At 38.8% G+C, this 18,825-nt stretch overlaps 1 protein-coding gene across 4 annotated transcripts in view; it reads right to left on the reverse strand.

Moving 5' to 3' along the window:
- LOC116996220 (CUB and sushi domain-containing protein 3) overlaps positions 1-18,825 on the reverse strand; it is a 617,877-nt gene that overhangs the window by 162,159 nt on the left and 436,893 nt on the right. For all 4 annotated transcript variants that reach the window (XM_033059469.2, XM_033059460.2, XM_033059450.2 and 1 more), the window contains one exon: positions 8,403-8,597. In XM_033059469.2, coding sequence (XP_032915360.1) covers positions 8,403-8,597 — 195 coding nt within the window. The remainder of the gene's footprint in view (positions 1-8,402; positions 8,598-18,825) is intronic.

An 18,825-nucleotide genomic window follows, 5' to 3' on the forward strand; every position in this document is an offset into this window, starting at 1 on the left:
GTTAATGTTATCTGGCCTTCTGTTACTAATCTTTGCTCTCAATTGTAAATATAAACATAGCTTACTGTCTAAAAACATATTTTATTAAAAATTCAGCCACAAACAAGCAGTGTATTTCCTAGCACGTCACCTAAGTAAAGTTTTAAACTACCATCTAAGTCAGTAACATTAACAAAATAGTAGAAACATATAAAATGTGCAGTGCAATAGGAAAGAAAATGTAACCTTTTAAATTTAGAGCAACAAAACTTTCTGCAATAGATGGAATACACAACTGTGTATTGCATGGTGTTGTGTTGCTTTATATTAACTTCTTAACACACAGCTACTCTTTATGGTACAAAAAGAGAAATACATAATGAAAAAGGTCCAGCAAAAACCTCAAAACTATAAGTATTGTTGTAGAAGACACTGTTCCTTCAAAAGAGTGCAACATCAGAAAAAAAAAGTTGTAACACAAGCAGCTTCTGAGTTGAATATCAAGAAACATGGGATCTGTTAGAGGGAGATATCCTCTTTAAGCTGGACTATGTCCTTGCCTACCATTTCTGTAGTATGTCAGCAAAATGCTATACGTAGCCCAGTCAAGAAGGAAAACAAAATTAATTCAGCTTTAAAACAATGCAGTCTCTTAATTGCAGGTTTCTTGTATTGCCCAGAACCATCCATGCCCCAGTCTCCACTGTGACAGACAAAGAGGAGATGATAAAACTTGTACAAACAATGAAATATGGGTCTTATGGATGTAAACGACCACCATATTTCACATACTGAATCTTCTTCCAGTTCATTACTGAGGTTTATTAGACAAGAGTGAGGACGTTTCAACTGCTGCCTGAGGTTAAGTTAGAAATATGCCTATTTGTCAGCTAGAGCCAGTGCAGATGATTGGATAATTTTCTTTAATTCCAGTTACTAATTAATTGATTGATCATGATTATTAATTGATACTACATAATCCTGTCCCAATTCAGTGTCTTGCAGACTGGAAAATAAATATTTGCTTCTCTGTTAAGACTAAAGGGGAGAGATATACTTTTCCTTCTAAGAACAGAATACCCTGACATTACCTTTGTCTGTTTGACAAAAAGTCTTCAAAGAAAAATATGTACCTATGGTGCTAATACTAAATACAGGAATAAGTATATATTTATGTAAACTACTGCTAAAAACTGTTTTTCTCTCTACCTCACAACACATAAGGAAAGAATTTTTTTAAGGTAATGTTTTTTCAATCTTCTACTAGGAAATTTACATATTCAAACCAAAGAAAAGTGTCAGTTTTTAATATTTTAAAGTAGAAAAAAAATCACATTATTTATTATGTATTTTCATTGGTACTTTTTTGTATACTTTTATTGCCAAACAAATTAAAAAACTCTGCCAGTAAATTTACACATTTTATAATTTATGCATTACTTTCAAAAATATTAAAGTTGCTGTTACATTTTCCCTGCTAATTCATGATGTTGTTTCAAAACTAACAGTTGCATATAAGCAAACATATAGTAATTTCACAAGTATAAGGCACACCAGAGTATAAAGTGCACTTCTGGGTGTCGGCAAATTTTCGAAATTTGTCCATATATAAGGTGCACCGTAGCATAAGGTGTACTTTTTTTTTTTTCTGCGAGGATCCACACGCAACAAAGCAACCAATTAGTAACAATCACGCCAGCCGTGCTGTCTTGGGTTACAATACAGGATGTGATCAAAGTACAGTAAATTCACGAATACAAGCCGCACTGAGTATAAGCCGCATCTCTGGGTGTTGGTAAATATTTTGGTTTTTGTCCATAAATAAGCTGCACCCGAGTATAAGCCTCACTGTCGTTCGCAGCGAGGACCCGCGTGCAACAAAGTTGCCATATAGTAACAGAACGGCGGCAGGGCAAGGTTTACTGGCTCAGCTCGGGTTGTGCAGGCTCGGCCCGCTAGGGGCTGCCGACGGGGTCAGGTAGCCCAGCCCGGCGCTGCCGCTCGGCGGGACCACTGGGGGCCAGCCACCGCTGTCACTGGGCTCGGTCACCACGGCCCGGCGCTGCCCTGTGGTGGCAGGCAGGGACGGAGCCCCCCCCCGCTCCCACGGCGGCGGGTGGGGACGGAGCCCCCCGCCATCTCCCCGAGCCGCGGCAGTGGCAGCCCAGGTCCCCGCTCTCCTCCCTGAGCCGCGGCAATGGCGGCGCGGGGCCCCCCCGTCTCTCCCCCGGGCTGCGGCAGAGGAGGGAAGGAGGGAGCTCTCCCGCCTCTCTCCCCACCCCCCGTGCTGCCTGCAGGCAGCCAGGTTCCATCCGCGGTGCAACAGAGTAACGATTTGTAACAATCGCAAAATGCCGACTTTGCAGCTACTCAGTTCGGCACTCTGGTTGGCACTTCTGGGGTTGTAAATGTCAGAAAATTATTCACATATTAGCCACTCCTGAGTATTAGCCGCATTTCCGGTTTAGGAGCAAAATCTTAGTCAAATTGGTGCAGCTTGTATTCGTGAAATTACTGTATCTATTCTATCACTATTTGTTGTAACCAGGTGGGGCAGTGATCCTTATATCTGTGGGAGATACTCTGCTAATGGGTCATCCATTGAAACTATGAAATAGTAGGGCATTGTTCTTGATCTTTGCACCCCCCATCCTTCCTCCAGGGAGTTATCTTCTGCTAATGGCCCATTGAGTCCCACTGTGTTACTGATAAAATTACTTCATCCCACTGAGAGTTGCTCCAGCCAGGGGGGAGAGCCCGGTCTTTCCTACCTAGAAAAAAACTGAAATTTTGGGACATCAAGTTGCTCTCTTTTGCCTGGACTCCAGAGGAAAACCGGACTTTTTTTCCATATCATTGCTAGACCTTTGGAGGGAGGCTGCACCTTTCTACAAGACCACTGCTTCAACTAAACCACATCTGTCACTGCAGGAGGACTGTAGCCATCATTTAAAGGGACTGCTACCAATACCCTGACTGATGGGTGTCACCCTGACAGGGTGTTGAGTTGTACTCTGACTTTGTGTCTTAGTTTGGAGGACTGGTGTCTGCTGAGAAAGGCAAGACCCTCTCTTTGAAATGGAGAATGTAAAGCCCCTCCCTCCACATTATTAGAATTTTGAAATCAAGGGGCTCTCAGGCAAAGATATAGGAATTAGGAACAACAGTTCTTTACTAGGGAAATTAAAATAGAAATACAATACTACAAAGAAATAAACTCCAAACCCTGACAAAGTCAGAGTATAACCTGACACCTGAACAGGCAGGGTGTTGGTAGCAGTTCGATTAAATGGTGGCTGCAGTCCTCTTGCAGTGACAGATGTGGTTTAGTTGAAGCAATGCTCCTGTAGAAGGTGCAGTTTCCTTCCAGATGTCTAGTAGTGATGTGGAGAAATCTCATTTTTTTCTAGAGTCCAGTAGGGAAAGGGCTACTCGGTGTTCTAGAATTTCAGTTTTTATCTTGGTAAGAAAGAACAATGCCCTACTGGTTTCAATGGATGGACCATTAGCAGTGTATCTCCCACAGATATAAAGATCACTGCCCCACCTAGTCACAACAGATAGTGATAGAACAGATACTTTGATCACATCCTGTATTGTAACCCAACACACTTTGTCAGTGTTCGGGGTTTGTTTCTTTGTAGTATTGTATTTCTATTTTAATTTTCCTAGTAAAGAACTGTTATTCCTAATTCCCATATCTTTGCCTGAGAGCCCCTTAATTTCAAAATTATAATAATTTGGAGGGAGGGGGTTTACACTCTCCTCTTCAAAGAGAGGGTCCTGCCTTTCTTAGCAGACACCTGTTCTCCAAACCAAGACAAGAGCTGAGCTCCACTGAGCCCTGCAGCCCCACGCCCCATCCCCGCCGAGCCTCGTGCGGTTCAGCTTGCAGCTCGCACTTCCGGGTTGGCAAATTTCCAAACTTTGTCCATATATAAGGTGCTCCGGAGTGTAAAGCACACTTCCAGGTTCAGACCAAATTTTTAGTCAAAAGGGTGCACCTTATATGCGTGAAATTACTTTATTTAAAATTAAGGCTTGAATAGACATGCTTGATTTGAAAGCATTTATTTTATAGCAAAGAAAGGAAAAAAAATTAAAGCTGTAAAAGACCCCAATTTTATATACCTTAAAGTATTTGTCCTTCCTTTAGTGCTCCCTTCCTAAACTCCGTTCCCAAAATTTGGCTGCAGATTTAGTCCAACAGAAGAGGAAGTGCCTGGTTTTATGATGCACTCTATTTAACTAATCCCTTAAATTCATTAGGAATTAGGATTCTATGGCAGTTGATTTTAATAAGATCATTGTAAGTAACAACTTTCTTTATTTCTAATACTTTACTTATTATATTATATTATTCCTTCTTAAATGAAAGCCTGGAATAATTAGACACAACATGTATTATTCAATGGACTTTGTAAAGCCATATTATGAATTCCAAATGTATATGCAAAAAATGAGACAGAGTAATGCTTGCTGTGGATATAAGCATGTGTCTGTATTTATTTTGTTTTCCAGTCTTTCTAGAATTATTTAAATAATTTCTAGAATTATTTATATCTAGAATTGCAGTAAAATTTTCAAGTTTTTTCTGATATGAAGAGAACATCTTCAAGAAAAGGTGAGCTTTGAACTCAATCACATTTTAAAATAAAAGGTGGGGTTTTCCTCAAAATACCAGCTGTCTACCTAGCCATAAAGAAAGATGTTAGTTTTGTTTTCTATTTACAGAACTATTTGTGTATTTTTCATTAAAAAATTCAGTCACACATCTTCAGAAATATTAGACTGCTGTCCCCGAGAAGCATATACTGGTAATAAAATCTCTAGTCAGTTACTGCAAAATCCATGGTGTGGAAGCTAGATTTTCTCATTCTGGCTTTTTGACTTGATAGTACTTGGTGTACAATGGTCTCCTTGGCATGGATGAGGAATAATGAGTGTGCTCATACTGATAAAGGTCTGTAGTGTGTGGTTTATAGGTTAAGGCACACTCAGTTTCCTACTCATTTACTTTACTCAGAAATCCAACTGCTAAATTTTAACACACACATCCCTCCAAAATAGTTTGTTGTATGCTTTTAGTGCAAACAGTACTGCTTCCACAGAGTATATTCAGATATTTCACTAGATCTAATAGTTCCTGTGTTGCTGCTCTAAGTCATATCCTGCCGAGCATGCAAGCAGGTTAAATTCAGCAGTCCAGATGCAAATGGGGAAATATACCTTCTTAACAAGCTCTTTGAATCCCCCTTGACGACCTTTTAATAAGCCTGTCTCTCTCCACTGATTATTTGGAAGGAAATCTTGGAATGGTAATGCAATGGACATAAATTTGTGAAAAGTGGGAAATGGAAGCTTGGGAACAAAATTAAGTGTTCAGAAAATAGTTCAATAACAAATAAAATCCTTTAATTTTTTTTCAAAATTATGTCAATCGATTTTTCAAGCTTGGCTATTAAGAATCAACCTTTCAGATTATTCACAATTTAAATAGCATTTTTGTATTCAAAACAAAATCCTAATTGATTTCAATTCTACTTCTAAGTATTCTGGTCATTGTCTGTGTGATTCTCCAAAACAAGCATGCTTTTCCAGGTAAAAAGAAAGTGAGAAATGCTTTGTAAGTAGTCAACATAAGACAATTTTAAGTATGCTGTTTAAGTGGTTAAACTGACCATTACTTTGGAACTATAAAACACAGACACACAGAGCATCTTATTAACAGTAACATTCAGCTTCATTAACTGCATGAATATACTGGCTTTTGCAGCCAGTATATCTATTTTGAAATAGATTTAAATAATAGTCCTTCATATGTAAAAGTGCATAAAAGTGTAAATTATAAAGCCTCTGATTAAGTAAGCAATGTTAAACGATTTATGAAAAATTTTTCAGCATTACCTACATTACAAAACAAAAAGTAGCAAGATTATGTTATTCTATGCATATCTGTCGTTTATCCTAAAAGTTTTCATCTATAAACTAGATCTGAACTACCTCAAATAACCATAATAAGTTAATACAGATCAAAAGAAACCAAAATAATGCTCTGAATTGGTTCTGTACCAAATAAAGAAGTGAATAAATCATAGGCATATTCTCATATACAGTTATGAAAACAGTGGATATTTTTAGATACATCTTACAGATGGAGTTATTTTGAAGTTTGGCTTCAAATATTTCCAAGGATTCAACAACATATTGTAATAAAATGTAGTAAAATGTTTCAGTGATCAATAAATTACTTCTGGTAGGAACAAGTTTTGAACATTCAGTTATGAATATGATTTCCCATTACTCGGCTTTTTGCTATTCTGTAAACATTTATTGTTTGCTACCAAAAATTTAAAATTTCTATAGTTGCTGAAGCAGAGAGAAATCATTAATCATTATCTCTGTCATACTAATAATGCATCCACATATGTTCATTACATCCTGTTCTTAACACCCATAGTGAAATATCAAATACCTTAGCATATTAGCCTAGATAATCTTAGCATCTGTTCATTTTTTTTCTTGTAACTCATTAACTAACTAAATAAACCCCCCATGTACACTGAGGTGGTGTTTTATACCATATTTCATTGTAACTCTATCAGTTTCAGTGCAGCTGCAAAAATACAAACTGCAGAATGAAGGAATCTGATTCCTGCCATGCAAATTTTATTGTGTAGGTGAGACTGGTTTTCAGGAGCTAAATTCAGTTCTCAAACTGTTTCTCCCAGTTCTGTAACTGATAGTTAATTAACTGATATCACCTTTCTTCTATCTGTATAAAAGTTCTATTTTTCTTGAGGTAAATCACACAAAAGTGGAAAGCATTGGTAATGTGGTCATAATATACCGTAATGTATCACAGCAATATAACTACAAAGCTTCATTTACTCTTAACTGGAGGAAAAAGCAATATAAGAAAAACAAGTGAAAATTTTTATTCTGCACCATCATATCATATCCTAAAGAAGTATGGAGTTTGTCATCTTTGAAATAAGGCCTTGTTCATCCAGGAAATAGAATGGTCCAGATGGAATCAGTGATGGACATTCACTACTTCATTTACAATAAATTTTATTTCCCCCATTTATCACAATGGCAGTACTTCCAAGTACTTTCCAAACTGAAAGTTTCAATAGACAGCACTAATAGACACAAATACTGCATCAATAAAGTATTTTTTTATCTTTCATTACCTATCACAAAGACCTTCCAAAAAAAAGGGAGTCTTTCCCCTATTGTATGCAGCAACCTTCCTCACCAACTCCTCTCTCAAGAACAACATTCATCCTTCATTTTAAAAAGAGGAAAAAAAAATTGACTTCTAATGCAGAGAGTTTGGAAGTTTGAACACACTCACAAACATATGCAAGGGCCAGTGCCTCGATTTAATGCCACTGAGTTTTGGAATTCAGTACTATGTTGGTTTTGGTAGATAATGAAAATACTGAACTTCTTAAAATGCTTATAATATTGGACATTCTTTAGGTTTGAGAATTTTCTTTGTTGGTTTTGCTGGTACTCTACCATCCACTTTGCAACGGAAATGTGAGTACACAACAAAGAAAATCCATATTCTATTTAAAATATACATTTGTTCAAATTGGAAATTAATTTAACAGGTATTTGTCTTCAAATTGTGAGAAGGAAGGGAAAGTAACATAATAATTAGGTTTTAATCTATGAAGCAAATGTTAGTTTTCTCATATTAGTATCTGCATACATGAGAGGCTTTGTGCTCAATCTTACAGAATATATGATTTTTCACAAAGTTAAAATTGCTAGTGGCTATAAATTTCTGTTAAGAAATCAGTAAAATAAAACTGGAATAGTTTCTTAGAGTTTAAATCTAAAAAGTGCTGATTCTTGACACCACCAACGGTCATACAACTACTTAAAATGAACAGACTTTATATCTGTAAAAGTTTGAATAATTGTATCTTTTCTGCATTTCAAGGCTTAATTTTTCCAAGACCACGCACCCAAGAATTTAAATCTTCTAATGTGATATATATACATAAAATATTTCATCTGCATGTTTTCAAAACCAGTAGTAACAAAAAGAAGCAAACATATATTATGACATCCAAAATATACTTACTGTTGTATTTAAATGCATATATATGAATATATCTCTATGTTCTGCTGTAAGTTAATTCAAGAACACATGGTGACATGGAGAATGACATTATTACTAGGTTCTATTCACAATAATAGCAAATTTATCCCATGCTAATAAAAGTTGGAATAAACAGTTTCCTGAGTTGCCACAGATGTATTTTATTGCATATATCACTGAAAAGTGTTTTTTTTCTGAAAAAGAATATTATTAAAATCACTTCAAAATTTTCACTTGTTTCTTCCCTATTACAAAGCAAGAGTAATGACAACAACAATTAAAATAAATGAAAACCTGTTCTTACCATGACAACTGGGCAGGGCTCTGTTCCATCCAGGTCTTCCATCATCTCCCATGATACATGTTAGTGTGGAGTATCCTTGAAGAACATATCCTGCGTCGCAGTAATATGTGACAGTGGAACCCAGTTTATAATCCATTCCAAGTCTTGTTCCATTCATTATATTTCCAGGATCAAAACAAGACTCACGAAGTTTTGCTGTAGAGGAAACAAGTGTGAATGCAATTCTAAATATAATCAGAAACGACTAAATAATAACTACAAATAAAAATAAATATAATCTAAATATTTCCTGGACTTCTCCTGAGGCCTTCTTTCCCAGAACGTGGGAATTTTTAAGATGAGTTTGCATCAAAGTTTTCTCTCGTTCAGTTTAGCAACTGCACAAATTATCATATAATGACAGAAACCATCTCTTCTGTCCTTTTTTTAATGAAAATTCTTATAGTGCTCCATTTTTTTCACCCCAGAATTATTCTGATTAATGATAAATTATGTACTTAGATTAAATTAGATATATGGGCATTTTTCCAATAGATAAGGCACATTCTAGTTTTAAAATCAGTGGAGTGAAAATTTGTAAATGGAGGAAATCAATATGAACAATTTGCTGCAAAATAAGAAGTATGCAAACAGGAATGTTTTCAAAATTACTAAAACTGAAATGAGTTTCTATATGTATATGATAGGATGGAATATTTTCATACACATATATATCCCTCAGTGGAGGAAAAATATAAAAATATTCCCTAAATGTATGTCATTTTTTTATCATTTATAGCTATTTGTTTTAAATTATTGAGATAAATTCAAACATACACATACGCTTTTATATTTGTTTCCCTTTAACTTCTATAATATGAATACCAGTGTCCAGGATCACAATGAACAAAAAGAAATACTCAAAACTTCTAATTAACAGCGTAATTATGCACAAGGTAAGAAAAGCAAAACATTTAGGAAAAAATGTAATTTTCCCTAAGGAAATAAGAGTAAATGCATTATGTAGAAGCTGGAGTAAAGCAGATTATTTTGTGCTGTGCAGGATGGAGTTTGCAATATATACTTTATCAGGCAGAGGATTGAAATTTCAGACTATCTTTAACATTTAAGGGTGTTGTGGAGAAAATCAATAGGGAACACTTCATTTTCTACAAGACCAGCACCAGCTTTCAAACACATTAAAAAAAAAATTATTTACCCAGCATATTTGCACTGTGGAATTTTCTGCTACAGGAAAGTATGGTCGCCAAAAGACTATGTGGGCTTTGAACTTCCTGAAAGGTTTTTTAAGAGTTTTACATAAAAGACACTTTATCTGATCCTGTCAGTACCTAAACTGAAGTTTCTGAAAAATTACAGATAAGCAGGAACAGTTATTATTTATTTGGCTTTTATATAGTTTGGCCACACATAAACTATTGGTCACTACTAGAGCCAAGCTAATGAACTAAGTACATCCCTTAAGGTCACTTTTATTTTGCAGTATTTCTGAGAGGAGATAAATAATTACATTGTGCTTATATTTACTTTTTAATTTTAAATTTCACATCTTCCAAAAGAATGTCAAAGTCTCCTAAAATGTTTAATAATTATTATGATTTATATATATAATCTACAGAGTATGGTTCTGATATGAAAAATAACACAATAACAAATAATAATTACAATACATGTTTAATCATTAAGAACAGGTATTCGGTATTTACACTGATTTATATAGGTAGTTGTAGTGTGTTGTCTAAAACCTATTTAAAATTTGGAAAATGAAAAGTCATAAGATTCAATTTACTAGAAAGTCTATAAGATATAACACAGATATTACAGTAATTTCACGATTATAAGTCGCACTGAGTATAAGCCGCACTTCTGGGTTTCAGCAGCTTTTTGGTTTTTTGTCCATATATAAGCCGCACCTGATTATAAGCCGCATGTTACAATACAGAGTGTGATAAAAGGTATCTGGTCTATCACCATCTGCTGAGGGTGGGGACAGTGATCCTTATCTCAATGGCAGATAATCTGCTAATGGGCCATCCATTGAAACCAGGCAGGGCATTGTTCTTTATCTTTTCACACCCCCTCCTTCCTCCAGGCAGTCATTGTCTGCTAATGGCCCATTGAGTCCCACTGTGGGACTGATAAAATTACTGCATCCCATTGAAAGTTGCTCCAGCCAGGGGGAAGAGCCCAACATTTCTCACCAAGATAAAAACAGAGGTTTTGGGACACTAAGGGAACCCCCTTCTCCACTGGACTCCAGAGGAAAACCGGATTTCTCCACATCACCACTGGACCTTCAGAGGGAAACTGCACCTTCTACAGGAGCACTGCTCCAACTGAATCACATCTGTCACTGCAGGAGGATGCAACCACCATTTAACGGGACTGCTACCAACACCCTGCCTGACGGGGTGTCAGGTTGTGCTCTGACTTTGTCAGGGTTTGGAGTTTGTTTCTTTGTTGTACTCTATTTCTATTTTGATTTCTCTAGAAAAGAACTGTTATTCCTAATTTCCATATTTGTGCCTGAAAGCCCCTTGATTTCCAAATTATAATAATTTGGAGAGAGGGGGTTTGCATTCTCCATTTCAAAGAGAAGTTCCTGCCTTTCTCAGCAGACACCTGTCCTGCAAACTAAAACAGCAACTTTTCATTCTTTGTCCGTATATAAGCCGCACCTGATTATAAGCCGCACTTTGGGTTCAGACCAAAATTTTAGTCAAAACGGTGCGGCTTATAATCGTGAAATTACTTAATTATTATGTAACCCAACCACACTTTCATTTGAGAAGTCTGGCAGGTCTTAAGGCAAATTTCAAATTCTTTCAAGGTTAAATTATCAAACTTAGGGGGAAAAAGGAAAAAAGGATAATTTAATTTAGGATTATAACAGTATTTTAGAAAATCAAGACAATATCATTTTTCCCTCTTATTGAACCAATATTGATATTGGTTCATAATTGCTATTGTGAAAGCATCATTCTTGAGTTTATGACAAAAATTATTCAAAATGTTTCAAAGGTACTCTAGAAGGTACACAGATAAAGCAGATATTAGTATTAGATGAAAAAATAAAGAGAGAAAAAATGAAGTAATATATTACGTCTGGTGCATAAATCAAAAATTGATAAAAGAATGATCTGTCACAGCACAAATTATCTCTAGGGAAAAAATACAGCCCTGTAATTTTCTTATCCCCAAAATTATAGTTGTGACAGGCTCCTAAAATTGCTGACTAAACAGTGGCAATGTCACCATAGAAATACAGTTTCTTAATACCAATTCTGAAAAATAAAGCCTGAAATACTATGGATCTTAAAACTACTTTTGCAATATAAAAAGTTAGTAGAATACGCTACAATGTGTGAAGGTACAAGAATCAAACGATTCTTCAGTCTGGCTGGGAACCAGTGAAAAAAAGAACAAGTAAGAAGATTGTTTCAGCAAATTTGTAAGTGTTCCCAGGAGACAGGAGAGAAAGTTCTTCACCATTAACTTCATGTTGTTACAACCAAGGAACACAAGACATTGGTTACCCCTGTAGCCCTTCCCCCTTTTTTTCCTAAGAATATTAGTATCATTAAGCTAAAGACATGTAAGGACTGTGACAGATTTAGCAGAACATCAGAGAAAATGCCTTATTATTGCAAAGATTATTTTTCAGTAGGAACATATAAAAATTATTTTCTGTAATAAGTAGGAAGGAATTTTTTTCATTAGGCAGTTCAGATTTGGGTTACAGTAACATTACATTCTTGGCTTCCATACCAGGTGTCAATTCCTTCTGTACATAATAAAATCTTGCAGCAAGCTTCAAAGAAAAAAGCATTTACTTCTCTGATAACATTGTCACGCCACCGGATCAAGTAAGGCTCTGAACTACAGGCTGAAAACTGACACATGCTGTTTCAATCTCAAGTGCAACAAGGAAGTTTCTGTTGAATAACAGAATAATGAAGCTAGAATCCTCCTGAAAACTAGTATCTCAGTGCATGGAAACGGTATTGAAAGCCAAAAGAAGCAAGTGATTTGTCCAGGATGTGATGACTTACTACTCCAGCCCTAAGCTTCAAAGAGAATAAAGCTATAATAAACTTCTTGTAGATAATATTACAGACATACCAAATTATAACGAGCATTGCATAATTATTCTCCAGAGTACTTAACAGAACTAATAAGCTTTTCCTCCATTATAACATAGAAATGAAGTGAGGGAGAGAGAATGGGAATAAAACTCAACCAGAGACATGGTTATAGATCAGACCTAGGACACGGGTCAGTCTGAAATTTGGATCTGAAAAATATGGCCCACCAATGAAGTATAATTTGAGTACATTGTCATTTAAATTAGGATTAGTGTACGTAAAGGGCACAACTGCATCAGTTATAATTTGTATGAAAATTTTAAGTTCACCAAATTAGGAAAAATTGGTTTGAAAGAGATATAGTACAACTCCCATGTAAATCAGGGCCAATTTGATTAGCTTACTTTGTACAGTCCAGTTATGATTTTGAAGGATTCCAATGACATCATCTAAAGGTAGTCAGTTCCAATATTTGACTAACTTCAGAGTGATTTATTTTTTCTTAATATGTAATTGAAATTTCTACTATTTCAACTTGTGTCCGTTAGCTCTCAGCTTATCAGAGCACCTGACAAGACTTTGGCTCTGTCTTTTCAACACGCCCTTGCAATACTCCCTCCTTAGGTAGTTGGAGCAAACTCATTTGGGATAGCTGACACCAAATGACTGAAGTTGGACCATTCCACATGGTATGGGGTCCACATCATACGATGACATGCCCAGCATATAAATATTGGGGAAGAAGAAAGCGAGGGACATTTGGAGTTATGTATTTGTCTCCCCTAGTCATCATTACATGTGATGCAGCCCTGCTTTATTGGAGATGGCTGAACATCTGCCTGCCATGGGAATGAACTCCTTATTTCAGTCTGCATGCATGCATGGCTCTTGCTTTCTATATAAAACTGCCTTTATCTCAACCCATGAGTTCTCTCAATTTTAATCTTATTCTTTCCCCCATTTTGCTGGAAACTGGAGTGGCCATTTTCCTGGACAAAACACTTGCGATTTTTTTCCTTGCAACTCAAATTCCCATGTCTCTAGGATTGAGGTTGATATTCTATCTCACTTTGTCATATTCTCTCCATGTCCAGTTTATCCACTAATTGTCCCTCCCTGTCTTCCTAAGCCTCTACTGCCAATGAGGTGACATTTGATGTGCTCTGTAAAAACTTACAGCATGTGAATCATTTGCACTGGACTTCTGTATCTCTGGATAACTGCTCAGTAACAATGTCATCATAAATCACCTGTAGCATGGCTAATTCCTTCAGGTACTGGATATGTCTCCTCATGGTGGCACACTTGCCTCAATGGATTATAGCATCTTCTTAGAAGGGATACCTTTTTCTCATGCCGGAGGGAGTCGCCTTCAGATGCTGAGGACTTGTGCCCATTTTCTGTGACTGATAAAGCACAGGCTGTTCCTCTGGCTCAGTTGCAAGGCATATCACAGCAGTTGGAGTAGCCAGAGTTTTCAGTTGGTTTTGTTTTGAGGACCTCTTCCACTAGAGGATAGTGAATTATGTTGAATAGGGCTTGTTAGGCCTGGGCCAGGTCCCAGCACATTGCAAGGGTTTGTGTCTCTCTGGAATTACTAGTGTGACAAGATACTTCCTGCTTATATTTTGGTACTTTTTCAGCATTCTACACTTGTTCAGGGTTGAACTACCAAAACATTGGAGGTGCCCACTGTCCTTGCTACTTGCCCACACTTTCCCATACATCCTGTAACTTGTAACGATCCAGCTTTAGGGTAAATTTCTGGGCAGTATTCCTAAATAAATTTTAACCTCAAATAAGAACTGAAACACATGCAGGAGACATAGCGATATGAACGTGCTGGTTTGAACATCTCAAGGATACTCAAAATTCTCAAGATCTGTCGAAATTAACCTGGAGGAGAATGTAAAGGCAAAGGTGAAAGGAAAGGTGAAGGAGTGGGACAAGCCATTCCTCCTTATCTGCCCCATAGATTGCCTCTCTGAGGAAAAAAGATAAAGGTTGTAATTGTTGATAGTTTTCAAGAGGTGGTTCCCTAAAAGTTCAGATATAACAAAAATACTGAGCAAAAATACCAGATCAGTCTCACTAACACGAATTATTTTCTCATATCTTGAGCCAGCATTACACAGACCATCAAAATTATATCCTTAATCCAGTCTCCAGAGGTAACAAAAGAAGAACATATACAGAAAGTAAATTCTTACATAACCCAGTTCTCAGAACAAGCACAACTCTGACTCCAACATTGTAACCAGTGACTATGAAATTAACATAATGGATGATTAAAACAAATTTGATTTAACACACTCTGGTCAGACCTTCAGTCAACTTGCCAAAAAGGACTGTTGAGTTTTAGCCCCTGTCAGCAACTAAGGACCATGCAACTAAGGATACACAGTGGTATGGGGAGAGAACTGGAAATGTTAAATTGAGATAACCTGTAGATTGAAATAAAAATTATTAAATAACTTAAATAAAATGTAATAATAATAATAATAAATCATAATAATAATAATAAATAATAATAATAATAATAGTAATAAATTTTAATGGAAAGGAAATTTTTTAAAAAGAGACAGACATAAAACCAGAAAAAACCAGTTATGTAAATGAAAAACAATTGTTCATGACCAGCTGACTGATGCCCAGCCAGCACCTAAGTAAGCTCCCCTAGGCCAGAATATCATGCTGGAAATTTGGGGTCAGCTGTTGCAGCTGTGTTCCCTCCCAGCTTTTGCTTCCCATATTCCTCACCAGCAAAGCAGCATGAGAAGCTAAGTCATTGACTAAGTACTGGCCTGTGGCAACCAACACAGCGTGTTCTCCACATTATTCTCATCCTAAATTCAAAATACAGCACTATACCAGCTGCTAGGAAGAAAAATGACTTTAACTCAGCTGAAATCAGAATGCTTTGTTCAGGGCTCCTGACAGTCTGATTCTATAACCTCCTTTGAGTAGCACTGAAATATCCCCCCCAGTTTGTTGTCCACAAATTTGGTCTGTCCCATCAGACAGGTTGTTAACAAAGAGAATACTGGTTGCATTTCTAATCCCAATTAATACTTGCCAAGAGTCTCCACTCAGCAGTCCAGCTGATTTTCCATCCATGTTTTTTTTATAGAATAATAGAACCAAACCATAGAATCTCAGAATCATTTAGTCTGGAAAAGACCTCTAAGATCATTAAGCCTACCTGTAAGCCCAGCACAGCCAAATCCACCATCAAACCATGTCCCTCAGTGCCACATCTACACAACTTTTAAAAACTTCCAGGGATGGGGATTCAACCACTTCCCTGCCAGCCTCTTCCATGATTGACAACCCCTCTCACAAAGACTTCCTTTCCTAAAATTCAATCTAAACCCTCTCTGGTGTAACTTAAGCTCATTTTCTCTTGTTCTGTTGCTTGTTACTTGTGAGAAGAGGCTAACTCCCCAAACACTACAATTTCCTCTCAGGTGATTGCATAGAATGTAAGGTCTCCTTCCTTTTCTCCAGATTAAACAGCTGAGCTCCCTCAGCAGCTCCTCATAAAACTTGTATTCTAGACCCCAAACCAGCTCCATTGTCCTTTGTCCATGCTACAGCACCTCAACATCTTTTCTGTAGTGAGGGGCCCACAACTGAACACAGGATTCAAGGAGTACCCATAGAATAAAACATTTATGATGCACCTAAATTAAGCAGTGCAGAGGAACATTCATCAGATATTCCCAGTAAAAATGAGATAATTCACTAAGCAAACTGACCATCTGCTTAGGGGATTTTGAGCTGTCTAGATTTAATAATTCTTGAAATTTTTATGTGAATTGAAATAGTTCCTCGGTTTATGTTTCTTCTTTTTTCAAGAAGATGTTGAAATGCACATTCCAGTTATTCTGATAAAAGAACCCTCTCAGGAGATCAGGGAATTTTAGGATTAGGTTGATTCCATTTTCCAACTTCCCTCACTTACATATACACACATAAACACATACTTGCATCCTCCCATTACTTAGACTTTCAGTCCCTTTAAAAATGTGCTGATAGCTACAGCATCATTCTGGCATTGTGATTCTTTGAAGTAGAGAAAGACATCGTAGTGGCACACATGGGCTACCAGTAATGTTAGAAATAGTATTCTGCCTTGATTACAAAGTCCCATCCTTCTGTTAAAAGGGGATTTGGGTAGGATTCTTTTTGATAGATTTCTCATATGAAAAAAAAATGCAAGCGCAGTAATATTATATCTGAGAACTGTTTATTGATAAAGAAAGGTAAGCGTTCCATCGAAGTAGGATAGAAAAGGGAGCAAAGAGGGGAAAAGAGAGATTGAGAGAGAAACAGAACACCGGGGCAGATCGTCACCGTTGTACCCCTGGTACCGCTGGTGCCTGTCAGGGTGTGCAGCAGATGGAGTGTGAGCTGCAAGCGGCGACCAGCCAGGCCAGGCGCGGTCCACAGACTGCAGCAGGTCTGTGGGTCTGTGCGGCAGGAGGAACAGGCGGAGGGTCTGTCCAGCGTTGAGGAACACACAGAGGGTTTGTCCCGGAGGTGATGAGCACACAGAGGGTCTGTCCCGGCGGTGAGGAACACACAGAGGGTCTGTCCGGCAGTGAGGAACACGCTGCGGGTCTATCCCGGCAGTGAGGAACACACTGAGGGTCTGTCCAGAGGTGAGGAACACACAGAGGGTCTGTCCAGAGGTGAGGAACACACAGAGGGTCTGTCCCAGAGGTGATGAACACGCTGAGGGTCTATCTGGAGGTGATGAACACTCAGAGGGTCTGTCTGGAGGTGATGAACATGCTGCCGGAGCCCCGGGTGCTCTCCCGGAGCAGCCGTGGTTCAGAGACCGGATGCAGGCTGGCGGAGGCAGCTGCTCCATGGGGGAACAACGGAGCACCGGCATGCCCTGGGGTCCAGCTGACTCGAGGAAGAGGCAAAGCATGGCAGGAGTGGTGCGGACAGCACAGCCAGCCAGCAAAGACACAGGACCGCAGGGAGAAAAAGGCAGGGAGGAACAGGGAGGGAGAGGGGCCAAGATGAACCTGCAGGTGAGCCCCGCTCCCTCCAAGAAGCCCAGAAAAAGTGGCCCCCGATGTGCTTTTATGTGCTACGGTTCCTCCTGTAGCCTGATTTCCTGGGCATTTTTTCCCAGGCATGCAAGGATCTGCCCCCCGGCAGGAGGAGGCGATTCCAGCCTGATTGTGACACTTCCTCTGCCCTGCTAGGCTGCCAGAAGCCTCTCCAGTGCAGGGCTCCCAGCACGTGTACAGCTTGCAGAGTACAGTAATTTCGTGACCATAAGGCACACTGGACTATAAGACGCACCCCCTGGGAGTTGGCAACTTTCACAACTTTGTAGATCATATAAGGCACACCGGACTACAAGGCGCACTTTTTTTTTGCGGCGAGGAGCCGTGCGGCACGCAACAAAGTAATGAATTACTGGCAGGTGCTCAATTTGCAAACATTTTTCAAAGATCGGTGTAGCCTTTAAACGCAGCCCCAGGCGCCCTCCCTGTGCAGCGGGCCCTGGCACTCCCGCCCGTCCCCGGCTGGCACGGCTCACGGCTCCTGGCTCCCACCGTGTAGCCACACTGTGTCCTGGTTTCCCCTCGACCGGCAGTGGTGCCGCTTCTCAGAGCTTATCTGAGGTGCTTTTTCGCTGCTTTTTCGCCTCTATTCCGCAGTGCTTTCATGCGGCGCTTTTTCGCTGGTTTTTTTGCCGCTTTTCGGTGCTTTCCCGTGGCGCTTTCTCGCTGCTTTTCTGTGCTTTCCTGTGGCACCTTTTTGCCGCTTTTCGGCCACTTTTTGGCCACTTTTCCGCAGCACTTTTTTGCCACTTTCCCACAGTGTTTTTCACCTTTTTTTCACCGCTTTTTGGCGCTTTCCTGTGGCGCTTTCTCACTGCTTTTTCGTTGCTTTTCCGTGCTTTCCCATGGCGCTTTTTCACCGCTTTTCTGCGATGTTTTTCACTGCTGTTTCGCCACTTTTCAGTGCTTTCCCACGCTGCTTTTTCGCCACTTTTCCGGGCCACTTTTTCACCGCTTTCCTGCAGCACTTTTTCGCTGCTTCTTCGCCACTTTTCTGTGGCGTTTTTTTGCTGCTTTTTCACCACTTTTCGGCGCTTTCCCATGGCGCTTTTTTGCCGCTTTTCGGTGCTTTCCCACAGCGTTTTTTCACTGCTTTTCGGCGCTTTCCTGTGGTGCTTTTTTGTCACTTTTGCGCCACTTCTCCGTGGTGTTTTTTCACCTCTTCTCGGTGCTTTCCCAGGGCACTTTCTCGCCACTTCTCGGAGCTTTCCCGTGGCGCTTCTTGGTGCTTCCCCGCAGCCGCGCCGCTTT

This window comes from Catharus ustulatus, chromosome 1 (assembly GCF_009819885.2).
Source record: "Catharus ustulatus isolate bCatUst1 chromosome 1, bCatUst1.pri.v2, whole genome shotgun sequence".
Taxonomy (NCBI): domain Eukaryota; kingdom Metazoa; phylum Chordata; class Aves; order Passeriformes; family Turdidae; genus Catharus; species Catharus ustulatus.